General features: G+C 48.2%; 1 protein-coding gene across 1 annotated transcript in view; it reads left to right on the top strand.

Moving 5' to 3' along the window:
* LOC135919927 (HHIP-like protein 1) overlaps nt 1-21,600 on the top strand; it is a 97,674-nt gene that overhangs the window by 53,589 nt on the left and 22,485 nt on the right. Inside the window, exons 3-5 of the mRNA XM_065453942.2 lie at nt 5,003-5,175; nt 5,917-6,063; nt 9,728-9,875. Of these exons, the coding sequence (XP_065310014.1) occupies nt 5,003-5,175; nt 5,917-6,063; nt 9,728-9,875 (468 nt within the window). The remainder of the gene's footprint in view (nt 1-5,002; nt 5,176-5,916; nt 6,064-9,727; nt 9,876-21,600) is intronic.

The raw sequence follows: 21,600 nt of genomic DNA, 5'->3' as shown, positions 1-21,600 counted from the left end.
AGCAAGTGCCAGACAGCCCGGCGCCGCACCTTCTATTGCCTGGGGGTCACCGCGCGCGCGAACTTTGAACCGGGTGGCCAGCGCGGTCGCTGGTTGGACCTCTCGGACGACCGCCGAGTGCTGACTTTGTATTGGGCCGTTTGAGTGACAATGGTTCCTCGGGGATTATAAAAGCAGCAACGCGCCGCCTGAAAAACCGGATCCGCCGACCCTCAGAGAGCACAGTACCGCTCTCGACTGGGGTGAGATGTGTCACGCGTTTTCGCCGGACGTCGCCGTGCGGGAACAGTCGCGTTTGCTGTGAGATCTCGGCCCCAGTGCCGACCCGTTCATGTCCTGTATAATGACCTGTATATAGTGTATAAAGTCCCTTTTGTTATTCTCATCGACGTCTGGCTCGGAGTCTTCGCTACCAACGCTCTGTCACGAAACGGGTGACGAGTGCTACGGGACCACAAAGTCGTAAAGCGGTGCAAAGTCGTAACGGTACTCGTAGCCCTTGAGCTCACCCAGTCCTGTGAAGACCTCTGCGAAAGGTTATGCTGGCGGGTAAAGTTGATTGACCTCGATGTGCTGTATCCGGCAAGGAAACCTAAGGGGTTCGGCTGCTGAACCACTCAGAGCCACTGGTACACTTTGCTCTATGATGTAAAATGCTTCGGGGACCACCCTCTCATTGGCTGGAAGCCGAAGGCGCACTTTTGCTCGGGCGGTTGACTTGTGGCCGAAAAATACTGTTAGCGCAACCCGGCAAGCCTGCTCTGGTTGATCAGGTAGCTTTGCGACGTCCCTCCATGAAATGACGAAGCAATTCACCCCCGTGTCTAATATGCATGCCATTGCTTGGCCTTCAATGTCCATCGTCACACTCCAGTGGTCTGTCTTGACCGTCCTCACCGTTAATGTTTGCAGAAAAAAGTCGTCGTCGTCTGCGCATATAGTTCCCGCGGTTATTTCTTCTTGTGGGGAAAGCTTCGCCAAGGTGCTGCCGATTTTCACGCTCGGGCGAAGTGGTTAAACCCTCCGCGCTTATTACATGTTCGACCGGAGCATCTCTCGCCGCGGCGTGTGCGATAGCCGCAGCTGCCGCAGGCATCGCCTTTCTTTGCGACTGCGTTAATTGCCGTGTCCTGCGCTGGCTTCATTGATTTCACGAAAGTGCTCTTTCCCTTGCTCTTGCGTGCGACAAACATTGGTAGTATTCTTGTACGAAGTGTTTTCCGCAATCAACTTTTGCTGCAGGCTCTTGTCTTGAATCCCCAGAATAATCCGACTGCGCAGCATCCGGTCTTCCAGTACCCCAAATTCGCAGTTTGTGGCTAACATCCGTAGCTCCGTCAGCCACTCATTCAAAGGCTCGCCTTCCCTTTGGTTTCTGGACCCAAATCGAAATACACGATAGGTCAAGTTCGTTTCCGGGTTGCAAATCGTTCGTTTCCGGCACACAAATTAATCAAGTCGTACTTACTATACCGTACTCAATTTGTAGTCATTGAATGAAAACATTTCTCAATAAAATCTATTAAAATAGGTGTGAATTAAGCATCCTGGGACCGTTTCTGTTCATACTTTGTATTATATAGATTATCCACGTTGATGAAACAGCCCATTATATAATCTATGCTGACGATACGAGTTTATTCTTTTCAAATCGTGTGCCGATTTGTGTAGTCGAGTGAATAGCGCACTGTCTGAAATTAATGCATGGGCTCATATGAACTCCCTAAAACTAAACATTAATAAAACGAAGGCTGTTTTGTTTCACCCCTGCCACACATATGTCCAGTTACCCACCATTCCGTTAAATAACTCTAACATTGAAGTGGTAAAAAGCTTCAAATCACTGGGCGTGTATTTTTCACAAAACATGATATGGGATGATCGCGTGAACTACATTATTAATAGACTACCTAGGACAACCGGCATTATGCGCCCCCACTGCTACTATTTTTCTACCACTGTTAACATACTCATACATAACTCCTTATTTTCCTCTCTATTGAATTACGCGTTTCTTGTATGGTCAACAACAACAGCTTCAAACATTAGCAAACTTTCCGTCTTGCAAAAAAGTGCTCTACGCCTATAGCCTGTGAAGTCCCATATCGCTACCACACTGCATAATTGTTGAAGAAGCATCACATCATTCAGATTCCATGAATGTATGATTACAAGCTATGCCGTTTATATAAACTCGGTTTGCTGAAAAATAATGAAGCCATGACAAACCTTGCAAGGCTAGAGAAAAACTTCCTTGCCTATAATATTCGCCATCCTAAAGTGTGGTATGTCGGCAAATGTAGAACCAATTACGGAAATCAAACGTTAAAATTTTAATTGCCTACACTTCTGAACCACATAATAAAAGAAAATAAGATTGACATATCTAGCACATCACCAAAGCAACTGCGCTTAATGTTTGGATAATGACGTGATACGATGTTTTCCTTTTTCTTGATGACTACTGCGCAATCCTCTTTTCAAGCGACCTTTTATAACTCCTTTGTTTCCTCTGAGTAGGTTGTACTCCCTCAGCCGCATGCTTTTATACTTCCTCTTGTGCTAGGGGGTAAGGGCTCCTCAAGCTGTTCTTACAGCTTTCACCTGTCCTCCTCGTAACCTTTTCTTGCTGCGGAATAAAATTCAATTCAATTCAATCATAAAGAGGTAGGGAATGATCCCCGAGGATAAAGAGACAGAGAAGTTAGGATCATGCAGTCAGGCGGCCACTAGTGCTTTGCTGACACCGCCAGAAATGAGACTTCAGATTATCCCCTTGTTCCGAGGAGATAGTTGAACATAATTACCGTGAAGTTCGTGGCTAATACTACGATCATATTGACGAAGACAGAAATTCTTGTTCCAGTGCACGTTACCGCTTCACCCCAGAGAGCAACTGAGGTGCAGACGAAATGCTTCACCCATGAGCGCCGTCTCACGCAAAAGAAGCTACAGCATTAGAAGCAGTGCACAGCAGAGTTTCTTGCACTACTCCGAACCAATTAACGGCGGTGCACGAGAAGTTGGAAACTTGTGCGTAGCTCAATACCTGCGGGCCACGGCACAACCGGACACTCGAATGTCGAGGTGCTGTCGCTGTGCAGGCGTAATGTTTTGCGCAATTAATTTGCATTAAGTACTTAAATTTGAACGTCTCGAACGGCAGGTACTTCCGAGGCCGCTTGCGCAGAGCGGGGTTCTATAGCGGCGCCCGTGTGCTGCGTCGACGGCTGCTGCTTCGCACTGTAGGGGTTGAAGGACGGGACGTCGGGATGAGAACCAAACTTGGGAGGATTTATTTTACATTATGTACAGGGAGGTGAGCGTCAAGTACCAGACGTACGGACATTACGGGCCGGCAGCAACTCGGACGCTGCGGCCCGCGGCAAGAAGTTCGAGAGAGGTGAATCAGGGAATCAGGGCATGTCCTGGTCTCTCTGGAAGGCTTCTTATAAACCCTTCGAGCACTGTAAGTCACGTCATGTTTGACCAATGGGAGAGTCCGCTCAGATGACGCCACTTTCAGCCAATGGTAGGCGCCTGTGCGATGGTGTCATACCCGGCGAAGAGAGTCGGCGCCTGGTCCTCCTTTCTTGATCCCTTGATCCCGGTGCTGCGCTCTTGCCTCGCAGAATTGCAATCCACTTCTAAGCTGGAGAAGGAGGGGGGGCGCTCATGCTCCATTGCACAAGGGCCCACCTGCTCCCGGTGGCTCGGCTCCTGCAGTGGTGGCAAATGCCTTCTTCAAAGGCGAAGGGGATGATTGGGCTTCATTGTCCGAGGCCCCCGTCTAATCCCGGCGGCGCACGACCTGGGGGCCGCAAACTCGTTTGCGCTTGTCTGGTGCTCCTCTGGAATCTGCTTTCCTGCTTCTGCATTCCTCAATTAGCTGTGCTGCGTTTCGAAGTGGTTTGGGGAACTCGAAGTAATCGCAGGAAACAGCTCCATATCTAACAGCACGTCCGCACCGACAGAAAGGGTGCAGCAAAATCGTGAGCCAGCCCTGCACCTTTTGAAACGGTCGCTGCTTCGCTGAAACAAACGGCTCGAGGCTCTGCTCCAAACCTTATGCGAGCTAGAAGCTGCGCGCATTCTGTCTGGCAGCCCCGTTTCGCTGTTTCACAATACCTCTCTTCTGTTTGAGGGGGAACCGATCGCGACACCGTTCTTGCAATTTTCGTCCAGGTGCGAGAAAGCTTTCGACGTTGAGATGGTGATACAAAATGGCTTTCGTCTGTTTTATGGTCACAACCATTACGCTCGCATCCTCTGGTCGCGGTCTTGCTGCCAGGATCTCTAGCGACATTAGTCACATACAGTGGGAGTAAGACACTATAACAACGAATTCGTCTTCTCCCCGACGGTATATAAAGTTATGTGTTGCCCGGCACACTCACGACCTGCCGCAAGGCTGCACGTGGTGGGAAGTCAGGGCAGTCACAGCATTCTTGTCGGTTTGGACGTCAGCTATTCTCTGTTTCATCATTTCATTAAACAAAAAAAAGTTTTAACTTCTTCCCGATGGCATATAAAGTTATGTGTTGCCCAGCACACTCACGGCCTTCCGCAAGACTGCAGGTAGCCGGAAGCCAGGGCAATCACAGCATTCTTGTCGGTTTGGACACCGGCTATTCTCTGTTTCATCATTTCAATTAAACAACAAAAAATTTTAACTATATAAAGAAGCATTGCATGTGTATATAAAAGTAAATAATCCGCAGTTCAGAGCTTCCTCCATCTGCTCCTGTTTTTCGTCCTTCGGGATCACAGGTGTGTTAACAAGCACGCTGTTTAAACACAGATTAATGATTCAGTTTTATATTGACGTGGGGTGCACAGGCTGCACTTTGTCCCGTCGCTGTAACTCTTCCGATGTGCTGGGTCGCAGATTCTTTTACACGCCTGCTCTGCATTCAGTCTCCTTGACGCAAGCGTTGTGGAACGAAACGACTAACAAATGCACGCATGCGTGTGACATACCTACATCACATTTGATTTGCAGCGACTCCTTCCTGGGCAAGGTTCTTCGGCTGGACGTGAGGAGACGCCAGCACTACGCAGTGCCTGCTGACAATCCGTTTGTTGGCCTCGGACCGCCGCTACTGCCCGAGGTTTACGCATACGGTTTCCGGAATCCGTGGAGGTGCACTATTTACTCAACGGAGGAGGGGCACGGTACGCGCAACTGTTTCGTGTCGAAGCCACATACGCTACGTTGAACGATGCAAACACAGTTGTGTGGACACTTCCAATGATGTTTTATATGAATGACGTCTTTTACAGACAGGTGTTCCAACTAATGTCAAACAGGACACTGGTCGTGTGTATTTAGCCCGTAATAACAGGCAGTTTTAGAATAACGTTTGTCGCCTTACGTACGTGAAACGTAATCACCTTTGCGGGACGTTACGTTGCACGTCCTTTCAAGACTTTTAGTTCACCGTACGGCGTACGGGAACGCAGACCTAAGGAAGAAGTTATAAAATAGGGCACCATCCTTTTGTTGCTATGCCGACGCGTCTCGTTAGGCGTACGGGCGCCGCAATCGCGAACGACCTCAAAAATTGGACGCGTTATGCGCTCATAACTAACGTTTCAGGTGAGCGTAGAGCAAGCGAAAGCTCATTACAAAAGTTACTGGCGATCAATGCGAGTCAGAGCGCAGCCATCACGAGAGTTCACGATGAAGCGGGAGCCATGGGTGCCGCCATGTTCGACAACGCTATGTCTCAGCTGCGTAAACATTCCAACTTTAAACTCGCCAAACAATGTACGTTATCACAGCGCACGTAAACCGCAAAAGCCCAATAACGTTCAGAGCATGCGCAGTGATGGCAACGCTATTTCTCTACGTACGTAATGCGTTTACGTTTGGTTGCAAACGCTTAACGGAGACTGTCTAATAAACGCTATCAGACCAGGTGCGGCTGCTGTGCGGAGACACGGGGGTCGAGCAGCCACACGGGCCCGAGGAGGAGGAGGTGTATCTGGTGGAGGCCGGCAAGCGTCACGGCTGGCACCAGGGGGCTCCGTGCTCCGAAACATGCCACCGTCCGGCCAAAGGTGTGCGATGCTCAATTCTCTCCATGTGGCGCCTTGCCGTCGTTACGCGGCTCAGCTGAACTGAGTCAGAAGAAGAACTTTTCAGTTCTTCTTCGACGGGAAGCAAGCAGTATCGGTTTGAACCGGTTCGAGTTAATTCGCATAACCGTAGAATAATAACTGGAAAATGTCACAAATTTATTTTGTACAAAAGCGCCATGCCGCTGCGAAGCTGCACTAAAGATTACGGAGTTGTTTGTCCTTCAGGCTCCACGTAGTTACAAAATAATTTTGTACATCCAACACCAATGTTGGATTCTAGTGAAGCGAAGTTGCATTGAAAGTGAGAGAGATGAGAGAATATATTGGAGGGAACGCAGATAGTCGTCCAGCCTTCCCTTAGGGAGAGAAAGATAGGGATGAGGACAGGCACTTCGTGTTTCAAGGGTTCGTTCGCACCTTGAATCTAGGCCTGCGTTAGAGACTTGATGGCTCGCTTTATTTATATATCTGGTCAATGGTCCAGTAACACTTTTTCACTGTACCGCCTGTTGCAGTAGCGGATCCAGTGCCTTGCTTTAAGGGGTGGTTGCTCCAAGTGTGACCGGGGCAGGGGTGCCGTATCTATTTTGTTTCATGCAGTTACTGTTATCGCAAGACTCCCACCATAGCATAGCATAGCATAAGCTGGGGAACAAGTGGAAGTCATTCGTCTGCTGCTAAACGAGGTGCCCGAGCCGAGGCCCAGCGTCGTTGCCGCAAGAATCCAGAGGTGCGCTAGGCCGAACCAGGCATTGGTTCAACAAGTCGAGCATATATCCATCTATTTCTCAGACCACAAATCTTCCTTCATCTCAATAAAGAACGGGGAGTGAAGTGTTTATTGAAGAAGGATTATGGTGCGAAGAATAAAGAGATCTATGTAACTGTAGATACATGTCTTGATCGAATTCTCTGCCTGAATATATTGAAAAACCAAAACAGCCGAAGAGCTGCGCACAAAATTTCGCATCAGGAAGTAACGTAATCATCGGCATTTTTTTTCTTTCATACATGGTTTTTTTGTTTTCAGAGTAGCATTCAACCCGATATTCACCAGTTGTGCACAGTCAGAGAATGAAGGGCACAATCACAGTCACACACTGAAGAGGCAGCGTTCATACTGTGGATGGAAGCACTGGTTTCATTTGAGAAGGGTGGTATAGGATAGGCACCTCACCAAAACGGGGTACCAGTCCGGTTGTATATCGAGTAAATCATAAACATAATTTAGGTGTAGTGTCATCTGGATGAAATGTACCCTTGTAATACAACCGTTTCGGCGTTTCGGTCTATCACTCAATTTTTCCAAGAACTCTGGATTCCCATAAGATTAAAAAACACATCGAAAGGTGCATTATCACCAGATGTCGGCAACAGTACCGCTCAGTATGAGCGATAACCTCAAAGATTTTTTTAAAGTCCATTGGAGAACATCCCAAAGTAGGATGGCGTCGATGCATCTAAAACAATGTTCAATTGTCTCTGGCACATCACAAAGGCGACAGTTAACAGCTGAGACAAAGATGCCCTTTCTTTTGTCGCCATATTTTTACCGGCATGGTTTCCCTATGAAGTTTAGAAAGGAATGTTTTCAGCAAGGGGATGTACACATTTTACGAACTCGCTTTAGCACATTGTGGCCTGGCCATTTAATGTATAGTGATATATAAAATGGAGGTGGGAATAGCATGGCCAGTAAACCTTTGGATAACATTTTACGTGACACAGAGTACATTTATACAGTGGAAAACCAAACTGCCACAAAACGAACCGCCAAGTAAACTATTTGCATGAACTCTTACAAGCATAAACGCTACAAAAAATTGGAAGAAACTACTAAATCAGGTAACGCCTTAACAAGTGCGACTTGCATGAGTGACCGAATTATAGGATGCGAAGTATGGCGAAAAAAGAAAAAAACAACGAGGCACTATTTGCCGCACATAAAGATGTACTAAGCCCAGCCCACCTTCACTAATATACCTAAAAATTTTGTCTCTCCTCATGGCCTGAAAAGTTGAAGACCATACGAAGGTTGCAAGGATTCAGTGAAAGCGTTGAATGTTGTTGTGAAGTCGGAGGTCCGTGCGGCCAACGAACTTTCCATGGATGGTGCCGTGCCAGGTACTGGGAGAAAGGGTTCCGAGCGACGTTTAGGAGAATGAAGAGAAAGGAATAGATTCAACAAAAGTACATGGTTGAGATTTACAAAACCGCTCCAACTATCGGAGCACACTATGGTAGCGTCACCCGCTGTGGTTGCTTAGTGGCTATGGTGTTGGGCTGCTGACCACGAGATCACGGGATCGAATCCCGGCCACGGCGACCGCATATACCCTTATATATAGCTTTCATTGATTACGAGAAAGCGTTTGATTCTGTCGAAACCTCAGCAGTCATGGAGGCATTACGGAACCAGGGTGTAGACGAGCCGTATATAAAGATACTGAGAGATATCTATAGCGGCTCCACAGCCACCGTAGTCCTCCATAAATAAAGCAACAAAATCCCAATAAAGAAAGGTGTCAGGCAGGGAGATACGATCTCTCCAATGATATTCACAGCGTGTTTACAGGAAGTATTCAGAGACCGGGATTGGGAAGAATTGGGGATAAAAGTTAATGCAGAATACCTTAGTAACTTGCGATTCGCTGATGATATTGCCTTGCTTAGTAACTCAGGGGACCAATTGCAATGCATGCTCACTGACCTGGAGAGGCAAAGCAGAAGAGCGGGTCTAAAAATTAACCTGCAGAAAACTAAAGTAATGTTTAACAGGCTCGGAAGAGAACAGCAATTTACAATAGGTAGCGAGGTACTGGAATGGATAAGGGAATACTTAGGGTAGGTAGTGACGGCGGATCCGGATCATGAGACAGAAATAATAAGAAGAATAAGAATGGGCTGGGGTGCATTTGGCAGGCATTCTCAGATCATGAACAGCAGGTTGCCATTATCCCTCAAGAGAAAAGTGTATAATAGCCGTGTCTTACCAGTACTCACCTATGGGGCAGAAACCTGGAGGCTTACGAAAAGGGTTCTACTCAAATTGTGGACGACGCAACGAGCTATGGAAAGAAGAATGATAGGTGTAACGTTAAGGGATAAGAAAAGAGCAGATTGGGTGAGGGAACAAACGCGAGTTAATGACATTTTAGTTGAAATCAAGAAAAAGAAATGGGCATGGGCAGGACATGTAATGAGGAGGGAAGATAACCGATGGTCATTAAGGGTTACGGACTGGATTCCAAGGGAAGGGAAGCGTAGCAGGGGGCGGCAGAAAGTTAGGTGGGCGGATGAGATTAAGAAGTTTGCAGGGACGACATGGCCACAATTAGTACATGACCGGGGTAGTTGGAGAAGTATGGGAGATGCCTTTGCCCTGCAGTGGGCATAACCAGGCTGATGAGGATGATGACTAAGCACGAGGTCGCGGGATCAAATCCCCGGCCATGGCACCTGCTTTTCGATGGGGGAGAAATGCAAAAAAGGCCCGTCTAATTCGATTGCGGTGCACGTTAATAAAGCCCAAGTCGTCAAAATTAATCGGGAGTGTCCCACTACGGTGTGCCTCCTAATCAGATCGTGGCACGTAAGACCTCATAATTTGTACCACCTGCGGGAACTGTCGCGTTCCACACAGGCGGACTGGCGGCGGTGGACAGCGACGGCCCCGTGTTCCGCTACAGCCGGGCCGGCGGCGCACAGGCCATCGTCGGGGGCGTCGTGTACGGGGGCCGCGCGCTGACGGCGCTGCGCGGGAAGTTCCTCTACGCCGACTTCGTTCACGGGTGAGACTCCTCGCCGCGCCCTGGCGCCGAGTAAGGCCAAGGTAGTTTCGTCAGTTAGAAGGCAGATCGGAGGCAACGAGTCGATGAAAATGTACAAGTAAACTTGAAGCATACAAAAAGATTCAAAATTACTTTGCTGAAGAGAAAAGGAAACTTAAATACCATTGCTTCTAAAAGAAAATTTTGGGTGGCAGCTCAAACCCTCCATACCTGTGCCCAATAATAATAATAATAATAATAATAATAATAATAATAATAATAATAATAATAATAATAATAATAATAATAATAATAATAATAATAATAATAATAATAATAATAATAATAATCACCATCATCATCAGCAACAGCAGCAGCCTGGTTACGCCCACTGTAGGGCCAAGGCCTTTCCCATACTTCTCCAACTATCCCGGTCATGTACTGATTGTGGCCATGTTGCCCCTGCAAACTTCTTAACCTCATCCGCTCACCTAACTTTCTGCCGCCCACTGCTACGCCGCCCTCCTCTTCGAATCCAGTCCATAACCTTTAATGACTATCGGTTATCTTCCCTCCTCATTGCATGTCCTGCCCATTTCTTATTATTGATTTCAACTAAGATGTCATTAACTCGCGTTTGTTCCCTAGCCCAATCTGCTGTTTTCTTATCCCTTAACACTACACCCATCATTCTTTCCATAGCTCGCTGCGTCGTCCTCAATTTAAGTAGAACCCCTTTCGTGAGCCTCCAGGTTTGTGCCCTGTAGGCGAGTACTGGTAAGACACAGCTGTTACACACTTTTCTCTTGAGGGATAATGGCAACCTGCTGTTGATGATCTGAGAACACCTGCCAAACGCACCCCAGCCCATTCTTTTTTAATTAGAAAGCACGCCATTAGGCGTAATACAAAGGATGTCAAAAGTGCACGAACAGATTCGACTCGTGCAATAAATCTAGGAGTGAACGATCATGTGGTCCACGAATCCAACGTTCAAGGTCGGGTGGGCAGCCAGGCCAAAGGCCTGTGTCCCGGAGGTGGCGGAGACGGCTTATATGAAGTCCTGGGCACGTCCATAGTAGGTGTGCCACTGTCACATTTTGGATTTCTGTGTTACAATATCGGCACAATGAGCCGCAAGGACCATGGTACTGTTGTGGCCAGAGAGCGGTCACAGACGCGGTGAGCGCGACCCCGATACGCGGCCTCCTTAGCGTAGCCTCCTCTCGGCGGGTTAAACCACCAGGGATGTCTGACCCACAAGGAGGTATGAGAGCTCGTGTGGTACGTCGGAGGTTTTCCTTTTCCCGGATCAGTCGTGCACAGGCGTCTTCAGGAAAATGTGGAAGTGGTTATGTTATAATCTGTAGGTGGGTTGCCATATCTGCTTCAGGGACACCCGGCAGGGCTGCTCGAGGCATCCACTGGACGTGTATGAGGATATTCATAGTGGCAGCAAGACGGTGAATTCTATCTGAGAATAGAGTAGACCGAGATACCCTACGTATGTCGTGGATGGCTTGTGTAGAGTCTGTGCGATTGATGAGCTGAGAGTATCGAGCTTCTTAAACAGTAGGTAGCAACGCGGCCAAGCCGTCTCGTATGGCAGCAAGCTCGGCAAGGTAGGCCGGTGGTGTAGGATCGGCAACATACGAGCACGGCTAGCCTGCCTCTGGTATAAATGGACACACGATAACTGTGTGCATCCTGGTGCCATTAACACTGGTATCAGTGTATGCTACAAGAGTCTCATCGTCTTGATTATCATAGGCGCGACGAAGGCGGAAAACTTGGGCATTCGCCTGACGAGGAAGCGGGCTATACAGACGACCAAGAGGCTTATTGTCACTTAATTGTACCCTTTGGAGCTACATCGGGTCTCGTAGATGCTGTATTGTCTACTTCGTGTCCCATGTACCGGGCCAGTGAAGCAGCCGAGCAGAAATTTGATGGCTTTAGGGCGCGCACGCATCGACGGTGTACGAGTTCGTCGATAGTGTTGAGTTGGGACTCGGCCCGTAGGATTGGCAACGGAGTGAGACGTGGTAGTCTCGTTGTGGCCCGCATGGCTTTGTTATTAATAGCCTCAAGGCGAGCCCATTGTGCCTTCGTGAGATGATGAAAGTAGGCTCTGTAGACGAGTCGTGGTTGTAATACAGAACGGACAAGAAGGCGAGCCGTGTTGGTGCTCGCTCCGCCTGATTTCATCGCAACCCGACGTATCAACTGTATCGTTTCTGCAGCCTGCTGCTTTGCATTCTTGACCCATGGTCCCCCAGGTGCGGATGAATCCATTTCAAGGTAGAGTTCTCCTTCTGGAAAAACGTTTGCAGAATTGATGCTCGGTGTCGAGATTCGTGCAAACGAACTAGGTAGTCGTTGACGTACCGAAATATTTTGACATCTTCGACGCGATGATCGGTCTCCAATTATACCATTATCGGTGGCCAGCAGCAAGCCGGAAGGACAAGTTTGCTTTCTAGATGTCGTATCGGAACTTGAACAGCTATACCGTAGAGATGCTTGTAAGGGCTGCACCCGTGTCAAGGCCGCAACCCAAACTTCTCAGCGCAAAATTGGGGGAAAAAATGCGATCCAGAAGCAATTGCGTTCGGTGTCCCGATTCCACGTACGCGCATCGTCGAATTTTCGCGCGCTGCGTACTTCCGCGTGCTGCTACTAGATGGCGAGAGCTGCGTGTTGACCTCTGATGCAATATGGTACATCCGAGGTGGGCTAGAAAGGTTCTCCTTACAGAGGCTAGAAGGTTTTCCTAGTGTCGTGAACAGCCGCCATTACAAGGGGCCCCTGTGAAACCAGTTTGGATGCACTGCGTAGGTGGCGCTGCAGCTACCAGGCGAGTGGGTTTGGCCGCGCTGTTCTATGCGCGTCGTTCGCCCAGCCAGTTGGAAAGTGCGCGCGGGCTGGGATTTGTGCGTGATTTGTTTGTGCCTCTCGATGCACGTGTGATAATGACGACAAAAAAGGTCGCACGTGTTTCGTGCCGCTCTGCAAAGGTGGCTACAAGACGTCGAAAGAAAAAGTGTCGTTCCGCGCCCCGTCCGACTTTCATCGGTTGCAAGAATGGGCTCGAAACATAACGCGAGATGACAAGGCTCTCGACGAAACCTGTGGTGTGTGCTCAAGGCATTTCGACGAACGCTACGCTCAAAGGACTTGATAAATTGCTACTTTGTCCCGGCTGTTCGATTGAGCCTCTCTCACCTGGCCAACATACACAGTATGGAAAAGCGTACTTCTCGAAAACCTGCACTGTGGCGACGTCCGATATGCAGTACTTGCCTACGATGCAGATACTCAAGAAAGCTTATCTTGAACCAGTTCAGCAGGCAGCATAAGAAACGACTAGCGACTTTGAAACAAATAAATGCAAGGGAAGCGAAAATCCCTTGACTTACTCCGCCCCCCCCCCTCCAAAGAAAAAAAAAACTTTCAATAAGACCGTCAAAGACCTCCGGGCACTCACGCAGTCCATGCCAACTATTGTGCTGCTTTCCGAAACCAGGCAAAGAGATTTTTCTTAAATCGTGTATAAACCAGTTAGAAATTTGTTTCCTTTGTTCTTTTTTGTCAAGTGAACATATTTGTCATGTGAACATTTTTTTATTGTCGTATAGGAGATCCAGTTAGGATTCCTTGCTTTGTTTTTTCTTGGTCAAGTGAACATGTTTGTAGGTATTATACATAATTAATTAAATTGATTTGAATGTACAGTGTATGTATATTGCTGTATGTGAATTGTTATAACCTTCCTGTAAAAAAAAAATTGTGCTTCGCAATTAACTTACCATGTCGAAACTGCCTGCGTGAATTCAGGGTGTCTAGGGCCTAGTCAGGTGACCACGTGTGACACCTTTAGCCCTCTTCACCCGGACAACTGTATATTGTCTAAATTTCAATAAAGTCAAAGGAGAAAATCGGAGGCCTTCTTCCAAAGCAGCGCCTTGGTCTGAAGGCATGTTTCGAGGCAGCTTCCAGAAAGTCAACCCGGGGCATGCGGTTCTATCAGCTGTGGGTGTTGGAATGTATCTTCATGCGGATGAGGAGCCCACAGCTCCTGATCCGCATTTGCAAAGGGACAACGTCAGAAACATCGACATGACAGAACGGTTTGCAAAACTAATGGAAAGACTAATTTTTATAATGTCGTTTAGAATCCCGTCAAAAGGCCTTCGTGCTGATTCAAGGAAGTGCACAGTTTTTGAATGAGTTTATTGTTTTTCTCAACGAATGAGAGGAATATGCTGTACAGCATGGTGACGGCTTTTTAAGTGCAGGAACTGCCCTTGGGCTGTGTGTAACGCTGCAAAGTACCCTGCCGCTTGTAAAATACTTGACCACGTCCCTGCAATACAAGTACCTGTTGACCGCAAACCTAAACCAAGACAGGATGGAGAATGTATTTGGTATTGCGTGCCAGTGCTTCGGTTGCAATGATCATCCAATAGTGGGGCAGTTTTTGATAATTATCAACAACCTGGCTTTCTACAGCCTCGCAAAGCCTCCAAAAGGAGCAAAGGTACCTGCAGAAGTAGTGACTGCCTCCTTGCAACCATCTTACGTCACTCCCCCCCCCCAAAAAAAAAAATGCGCGAATAACTGAACTTGTGTAATTTACTGGATGGCGGAAACTTGGCTTCTGCTGCATGCACAGCTGCTCTAGGAGCACAGCAGCCTGAGCGATCCTCAGGGCTGTGTAGACGAAAAAAAAGTGACAGCAGACTAATTTTTTTTTATGTAGCTGGGTATGTTGTCAGAAAAATCCTTAAAAGATTACCTTGCCCTGAATGTGCAACTTGTTTCAGCACTTTTTCTTTGCAAGCCGAGTTAAACAACAATGCCTCGCTTATTCGAAATTTTGACCATGGAGGCTTAGTTTATCCATCAAGGCCAATTGAACAGCTCATAGCAAAGCTTGAGGACGCATTTACGGTGTTTTTCAGTCGCAATAAGCTACACGCAGATAGCATGGTCAGCTTTCTGCATTTTCTTCAGGGACGTGAGATTCAAGGTGTGAGCTACGAGGAGCATGGACGTCGAATTATGACAGAAGTGATGAAGTTTTACGCCTTGACTAGGATGCATTTTCTTGTAAAGTCAGTAAACAAAGAGCGCAGCGATAAAAGAAAAAAGCTGCTGAAAATGAGGCGCTGTCGGTAGCCTCGCACAGGGCACTTCGCACAAGGAAAGGCATTAGTATATTGTTGCCATGGAACCTTGTGTAATAAGGACATTCCACCCTGCGATTTGTCCCGCTTCATTTTCTCGTTTCGGTATCATGTACCAGATGTGTTCTTACGCTTCTTTACGGCGCAGTAGGTCGGGCCCGACGTGACGCTTGCATTTGCTCCTGCCGCGCCACGCTGTCGGTGTTACAGCTAGTCCGGGTCGAATCTAAATGACAAGAGAACCTGTGCCAGAGTTTGCACTGTCTTTAGCACTTTAACGCCTTGTCAAGGCAGTGACAGCAGCACACACACGATCTACCGACTGAACCAGAGAGCACTACACCCATAAGGGCCTCTCGCGCCCGCCCGCGCGCCAGCGGGCGGTAGCGCCATCTGCCTTGCGCATAGCAAGTTATTTCAGCTGCGCCGGCTCGGTCGTGGCACTAGGAAAACCTTCTAGCCTCTATAGTTCTCCTTGTCGGGAGTGGGCGCCCTTTTCCGAAGCGCCGAAGAAACCAGTTTGGATACTTGGCGGGGAAGAGGGCGCTGCGCTACTGTGGCGAGTGTCTACTGTGGCGTGTGGCCTGTGGCGTCTCGTTTGGATTTTGTGGCGAATGAACGGGCTTTTCGGGGCGGCGACGAAATCACAAGTTTTTGTGCATGCTTTGAGCTTGCGTCTGTTTTTTATTTGTTTTTTTATTTGCTCTTTTTTTTTGCCTTTACATAAAAATTGGGTGGTTTTTTTTTGTCCCTCGTATTTCGGGTGCGCGGGTGTGCTTCGTGTACATTTGTTTTGCAGGATGGTTAGAGCGTCCTTTCGTGCCACGTTCTCCAACACGTGCAGCCGGGTGGGACGTTGAGTGTTTGTAGTCTTTAAATGGTAGCTTGGAAGGGGAAAGACAAATAGCTATTAGTGGTTTTACTGTGCGTGTTTTGGTAGAAAAGTGAGAGCGTGGCCGCGTTGTTGAGCACGTGCCAGAGCGTGTCATACCTTCGGTCCCCGCGGCATTGATTGTTTTTGAAACAGTGGTGAGAGTTGCTTTGCGGCATTTTGAGGATTTGGATCCTGTATGTATCGGTTTTTGCTAAAAGGCAAGTGCTCTGCATTGATATAGTGTTATAGTATTTGCATTGGTGGAATTATTACAGTATTATAGTATTTGGAAAAATCCGTGCAATACATGGCGAGAAAGCCGGTAAAGCAGGCAGTACACGGCGGGTCCCTCAAGGCAGATGAGGAGACGGATGAGAATGAGAATGGAGAGGGTGTCGAATCAAGCGGCACACAATGTGATGTCGATACTAGGCTGCAGAGAATAAAGGCTTTCGAGAAAGAGCTTCTCAAACAGGTGCAAGAGCTCAAAAATGAGCTAAACAGGGAGCGTGATGCACGGAAGGCAGATGAAAAGAGACTTGAAGCAGCCGAGGAAAAGCTGAACAGGGCCGCCATTGTGACCAAGAATGTGCGTGACAATGGAACGCAGACCCCCGACGCGACAGGCCAGGGAGGGTCAGCGAAATACGTGGAACGCATGCAAGGTGAAGGGTTAGCTGGAAAAAGCGGCACCTACCTTGAGGCCGCCACGCGGAATAAGCAGGAGCCCAGGGGACAATGCCGCTTGTCGAGTTCGAATCACGCGGAAAAGGACAAAGCGAAGCAGGGCGAGGTAGGAGAGAGTGAAAGGGTGATTATCGCTGGCGACTCAAACCTGGCTGGGTGCTCAAAGGCAATTGTGGAGAGGGTGAAAGGCGACAAAAGAGTGGCGGTAGGGACATTCCCAGGGCAGACACTGGGTTCTGTCATGGAGAGAGCAATAGAAAAGCTCGCGGAAAATGCCCATGGCGCAACCTTGTCACAGTAGCAGGTGGGCTAAATGACGTCAAACAGGAAAGGGCCAGGACTAGCCCAGCGCTTGGCGAAGGGGGTGGGCGACTTGCGCGGGCTATCCCCTCAGGTGCAGATCGTGGTGTGCACGTTGCCGAAGGTGCCTGTGCGTGACAGTCACGTACAAAGAGCCGTAGTGGCTGCTAATGAGGCAATATGGAAAATGAGCCGAGAGAAAGGCTTCGATGTTGTCGAAGTAAACGGGGAAGTGAGAAGCTGTGGTGGTTTTAAACGAGACGGGATCCACTTCAATTACAGGCCAGCACGAGAAGTGGGCTGGTGACTTGGTGGTCGCGCTGTTGCTTTTTTAGGGGGCCCGCGGGGGCTGAGGAGGTCAGAGTAGGTAGTAATAAAGAAGGTCCCCTAGGGGAACATCAGAAGAGCATCGCCGGCGATAACAGAAAAAGGAAGAAAGCAAGAAAAAGAGCTCGCCATGCAATAGGCTACATAAGCATGCAGGGCGGCAGAAGAAAGGAAAAGTGGGCAGAGATTGAGGAGCAGTTAGATAGAGAACAAATAGGGGTGTATGCGGTTACAGAGACGCACATTAGAAACTCAGAAGAGCCGCCAGTTATCGAGAATTATGCTTGGGAAAGGTGCAACAGAACTAAGTCGGAAAGAAAGGGAGGGGGAGTCGGAACGCTCATCTATCAGAGAGCCAAATGGAAAAGAGTAAATTCACAATGTCAAGAGCATCATTGGTTATCAGGTACAATGAGTGGGAAAGAAACTTGGCTGGGCGTTACGTATTTGTGGACCGGAACAAATTGCACAGAGAAAAATAAAGAGTTAGTGGAATGCATAAGCGCTGATATTAAGGGTGTCGGAAATGGTGCTGAAATCGTCCTATTAGGTGACATGAATGCCCACATACAGGATTTAGATGGCTATGCCGACAATAATGGGAAGTCAATGCTAGACCTTTGTGAGCAACATAACCTCGTGATCGTGGATACAGGGCCTAAGTGTGAAGGACAGATCACGTGGGAAGTGGGAAACCGGCAATCGACCATTGATTACTGTCTGACGACAGAAGAAATTCATGATAAGTTGAGAGAAATGGTCATCAATGAGGAAAGGTTTAGCAGCATAGGGAGTGACCATAAACGCATCATTTTGAAAATGGGATATGTGGTTGGGAAAGAGAGCAAGGCGAGCAAAATGGCCAGTCCAAATTTGAACGCTGAACAAATAGCAAATATAGTCACTAGAGTTGAGCAAGAACTTGGCAAATGGCCAAGTAAGGAGTGGGAATATGGTGAGCTTCTAAGTGTAATAACGACAGAAATACGGAAAGAGAAACAACATGTTTGATGGAAAGGAAAAAAGAAACCGACAAGATGGTGGAACAGGGAGATACGAGAAGCGATCGCCGAGCGACAGAAAGCATCTCGAGAACACAGGAAGGCAAAGAAGGCGCAGTTGCCACAGGATGAAGTAACCAGCAAATGGGAAATATACCGAAAGAAAAAGTCTATGGTTCAAATACTGGTGCAAGCAAAATTAAAAGGTGAAAGTGAACGTTGGCTGTCAGAAATACGTGAGAAAAAGAAGGCCGCACATAGAATATTTTGGAATCACATAAAATTATTAGGCAGGAAGTCAACAACAATACAACAACTTATCCTAGACGAAGATGAAAACAGACTGGAAGGAGAAGCGGCAATAAATTACATCCAAAAAGTAACAGTTGAATCTTTCCAAGGCAATGACGAAGTTGTATTTGAAGAAAAAAAGAGCATGAAAGAGAGAGAGAGAAAGCAAGGGTAGGGAAGGCAGGGAGGTCAACCAGAACAGCATCCGGTTTGCTACCCTACACTGGGGGTGGGGGAAAGGGGAATAGAAAGAGGAAGAAAGGGAGAGAGTCAGCACTGAGTACATGTGGGAGGGACACCTTATACAATGACACTATAAGCGGTCTCTTAAGCCCGTGCACTTTAATACCGCACTAGTGCACGAATCGCTTTTCGAGCCAGTGACGGTTGTGGCCACGGTCCGAGTATCTTTGACTCGGTGAATGGTCTCGAGTCTAGTCTGTGTAAAGTTGCCCGCAGAGAGAGGCGTTGGACATCGAAGCGAGGGCAGGTACACAATACGTGCTCGATGGACTCCTCGCACCCACAGGAGTCGCACATCGGGCTCTCGGCCATTCCCATACGGTAGGAGTATGCGTTCGTGAACGCCACTCCCAACCACAAGCGACACAACAAGGTTGTTTCGCCGCGGGAAAGGCTAGGTGGCAGTTGTAGCCGTAGCGTGGGGTCCAGTTGACGTAATCTGCAATTGAAGCCACTTGATGTCCAGAGATCTTGGGACTTCTTGCGCGCAAGTAGGCGAAGTTCTCTGGCAGCGTCCGACCTCGCCAAAGGTGTTGGACGCGTCTTTGTATCTTCGTGGACACACCGGGCAGCCTTGTCAGCTAGGTTGTTGCCGACGATGCCACAGTGAGCAGGAATCCACTGAAATACAATGTGGTGTCCTCTTTCCAGAGCATGGTGGTGCAGTTCCCTGATTTCAGATATCATTTGCTCGTAAGTTCTGTGACGTAACGCGGACTTGATGCTATGAAGGGCTGCCTTAGAGTCACAAAATACGACCCACTTCTCTGTTGGCTCTTCGGTGATGTACATCATAGCGGCATGGAGAGCTGCAAGTTCTGCCGATGTAGATGTAGTCGTGTGCGACAGTTTGAAATTAACTGTAACGTTCTTGGCTGGAACGACGAATGCGGCAGTTGAGCTGGTAGGTGAGGTTGAACCATCGGTATATATGTGTATGCGGTCATGATACGTCTGGTGCAGTAATAGGAGTGTAAGTTGCTTCAGAGCCGGCGATGGATGATTGGACGTTTTTGTAATTCCAGGAATATCAAAATTCACTTGAGGCTGTCGCAGGCACCACAGGGGGGAGGAAGGCTTCGCCGCCGGTGTAAAACTTGCTGGTATGTACCCTTGATGAGCGTTAATGACTCGTGAAAAGGTCGCTTGAGGTCTCTCGGCTGGTAGGGAGGCCAAATGGTGGTCGGGGATCCTTGACAGATGGCGAATGTGCGCTCTGAGAGAGTCGACAGCTACATGTGTCTGGATGGTATGGTCTCCTGCGATGGCAATTGTTGCCGCTGTTGACGTGCACCGAGGCAGCCCCAAACACGTGCGTAGGGCTTGCCCTTGTATGCTCTCCAAGGTGCGAAAGTTCGTCTTGCATGCATTTGACAACACTGGTAGGCTGTAACGTAGGAGTCCGAGAAACAAAACCCTGTACAGCTGCAACATAGAGTGGACTGGTGTACCCCAGTTTTTCCCGCATAGAAATTTGAAGACCTGAGCAATGGCGACTAGCTTCTTCTTCAGATAGACGCAGTGAGGGCTCCACGAGAGGTTGCGGTCAATGATGACGCCTAGAAAGCGATGTGTCTTAACATAGAATACAGCTTGACCATTGATGGTAACAGGATACGATGACATTTGTTTCCGCGTAAAACCAAGTAATGCGCACTTCTCAGTAGACACACTGAGGCCTTGTTCTCGGAGATAAGAAGCCGTCATGGTTGCCGCCCGCTGAAGCCTGGCTCTTAGCTGAGGGCGAGTGACCGCAGAGGCCCAGATGCAAATGTCGTCGGCGTATATTGAGACATGTACTGTCTGCGGTAGGTAATCCGCTAGTCCTACCAGGACGAGGTTGAACAAAATAGGGCTCAACACTCCACCTTGCGGCACACCACGGCAGATGTAATGGTCTGAAGTTGGGCCGTCTTCGGTCTGTAAGAAAAAACGCCTTTCAGTCAAATAGTCTTGAATCCATTGATACATCCGGCCACCAACTCCAACAGCCTCAAGTGAGTTTAGTATGGCCTCATGGGCGACGTTATCGTAGGCTCCTTTTATATCCAGAAATAGTGCCGCAGACAGGCGCTTGAGGCTTTTTTGATTTTGGACCCATGTTACGATGTCAATGACGTTGTCTATGGACGTGCGACCTCGACGGAAGCCTGTCATGGCGTTCGGATAGATGTTGAATCGTTCTAGGTACCATTTCAATCGGGCAAGAATCATTCTTTCCATCACTTTGCCGACGCAGCTCGAAAGCGCAATCGGACGATATGATGAGCGTATCCAGCTTTTCTGGACACAAAGGTTTAGTTCGCGTGAATGCCACCACGTGGCGTACTCACCTTAAACTTTTCAAACTTCCCGCGGTGACGCGTGATGACGTCAACCAAACAAAAATAAAAAAAGCAAAAGCTATCCCTGCGCATTGAACTTCGCCAATGTGCTTGTCCCGCCGGCATTATCAGTGTTATTGATCAAGCGTATTCGCTCGTCGCCTGGAAATTGCTTGTCATCCAGCGTTTACTCGCAACGAGCAATTGTTGATTCTGGGCTTTTGATTCGGTTCTTTTTTTTCTTCTCTTTTCCTTTTCTTTTTCATTTTTTTTAATTCTACGGAGTAAAGAAGCTAGCCTAACCGTCAGAAGCACTTCGGGGCAGCCTGTCTTCAATCGGCATACATTGTTAACGTCCGAACATTGCACCGCGCCTACTAGAGACGCCGTCATGGATGGATTTTGATTTTCCCTTATCGAATTCGTTAAGGTGCACACAATTATTTCACTAGCGACTTGGCAATGTGCACTTATGGGCTATCGCTGCAGCTGCAAATCTAGATGTGCTTA

Source organism: Dermacentor albipictus, chromosome 3 (assembly GCF_038994185.2).
Source record: "Dermacentor albipictus isolate Rhodes 1998 colony chromosome 3, USDA_Dalb.pri_finalv2, whole genome shotgun sequence".
NCBI lineage: Eukaryota > Metazoa > Arthropoda > Arachnida > Ixodida > Ixodidae > Dermacentor > Dermacentor albipictus.
Note: the sequence above shows the minus strand (reverse complement) of the source record. Positions and strands in the feature narration are given on the sequence as shown.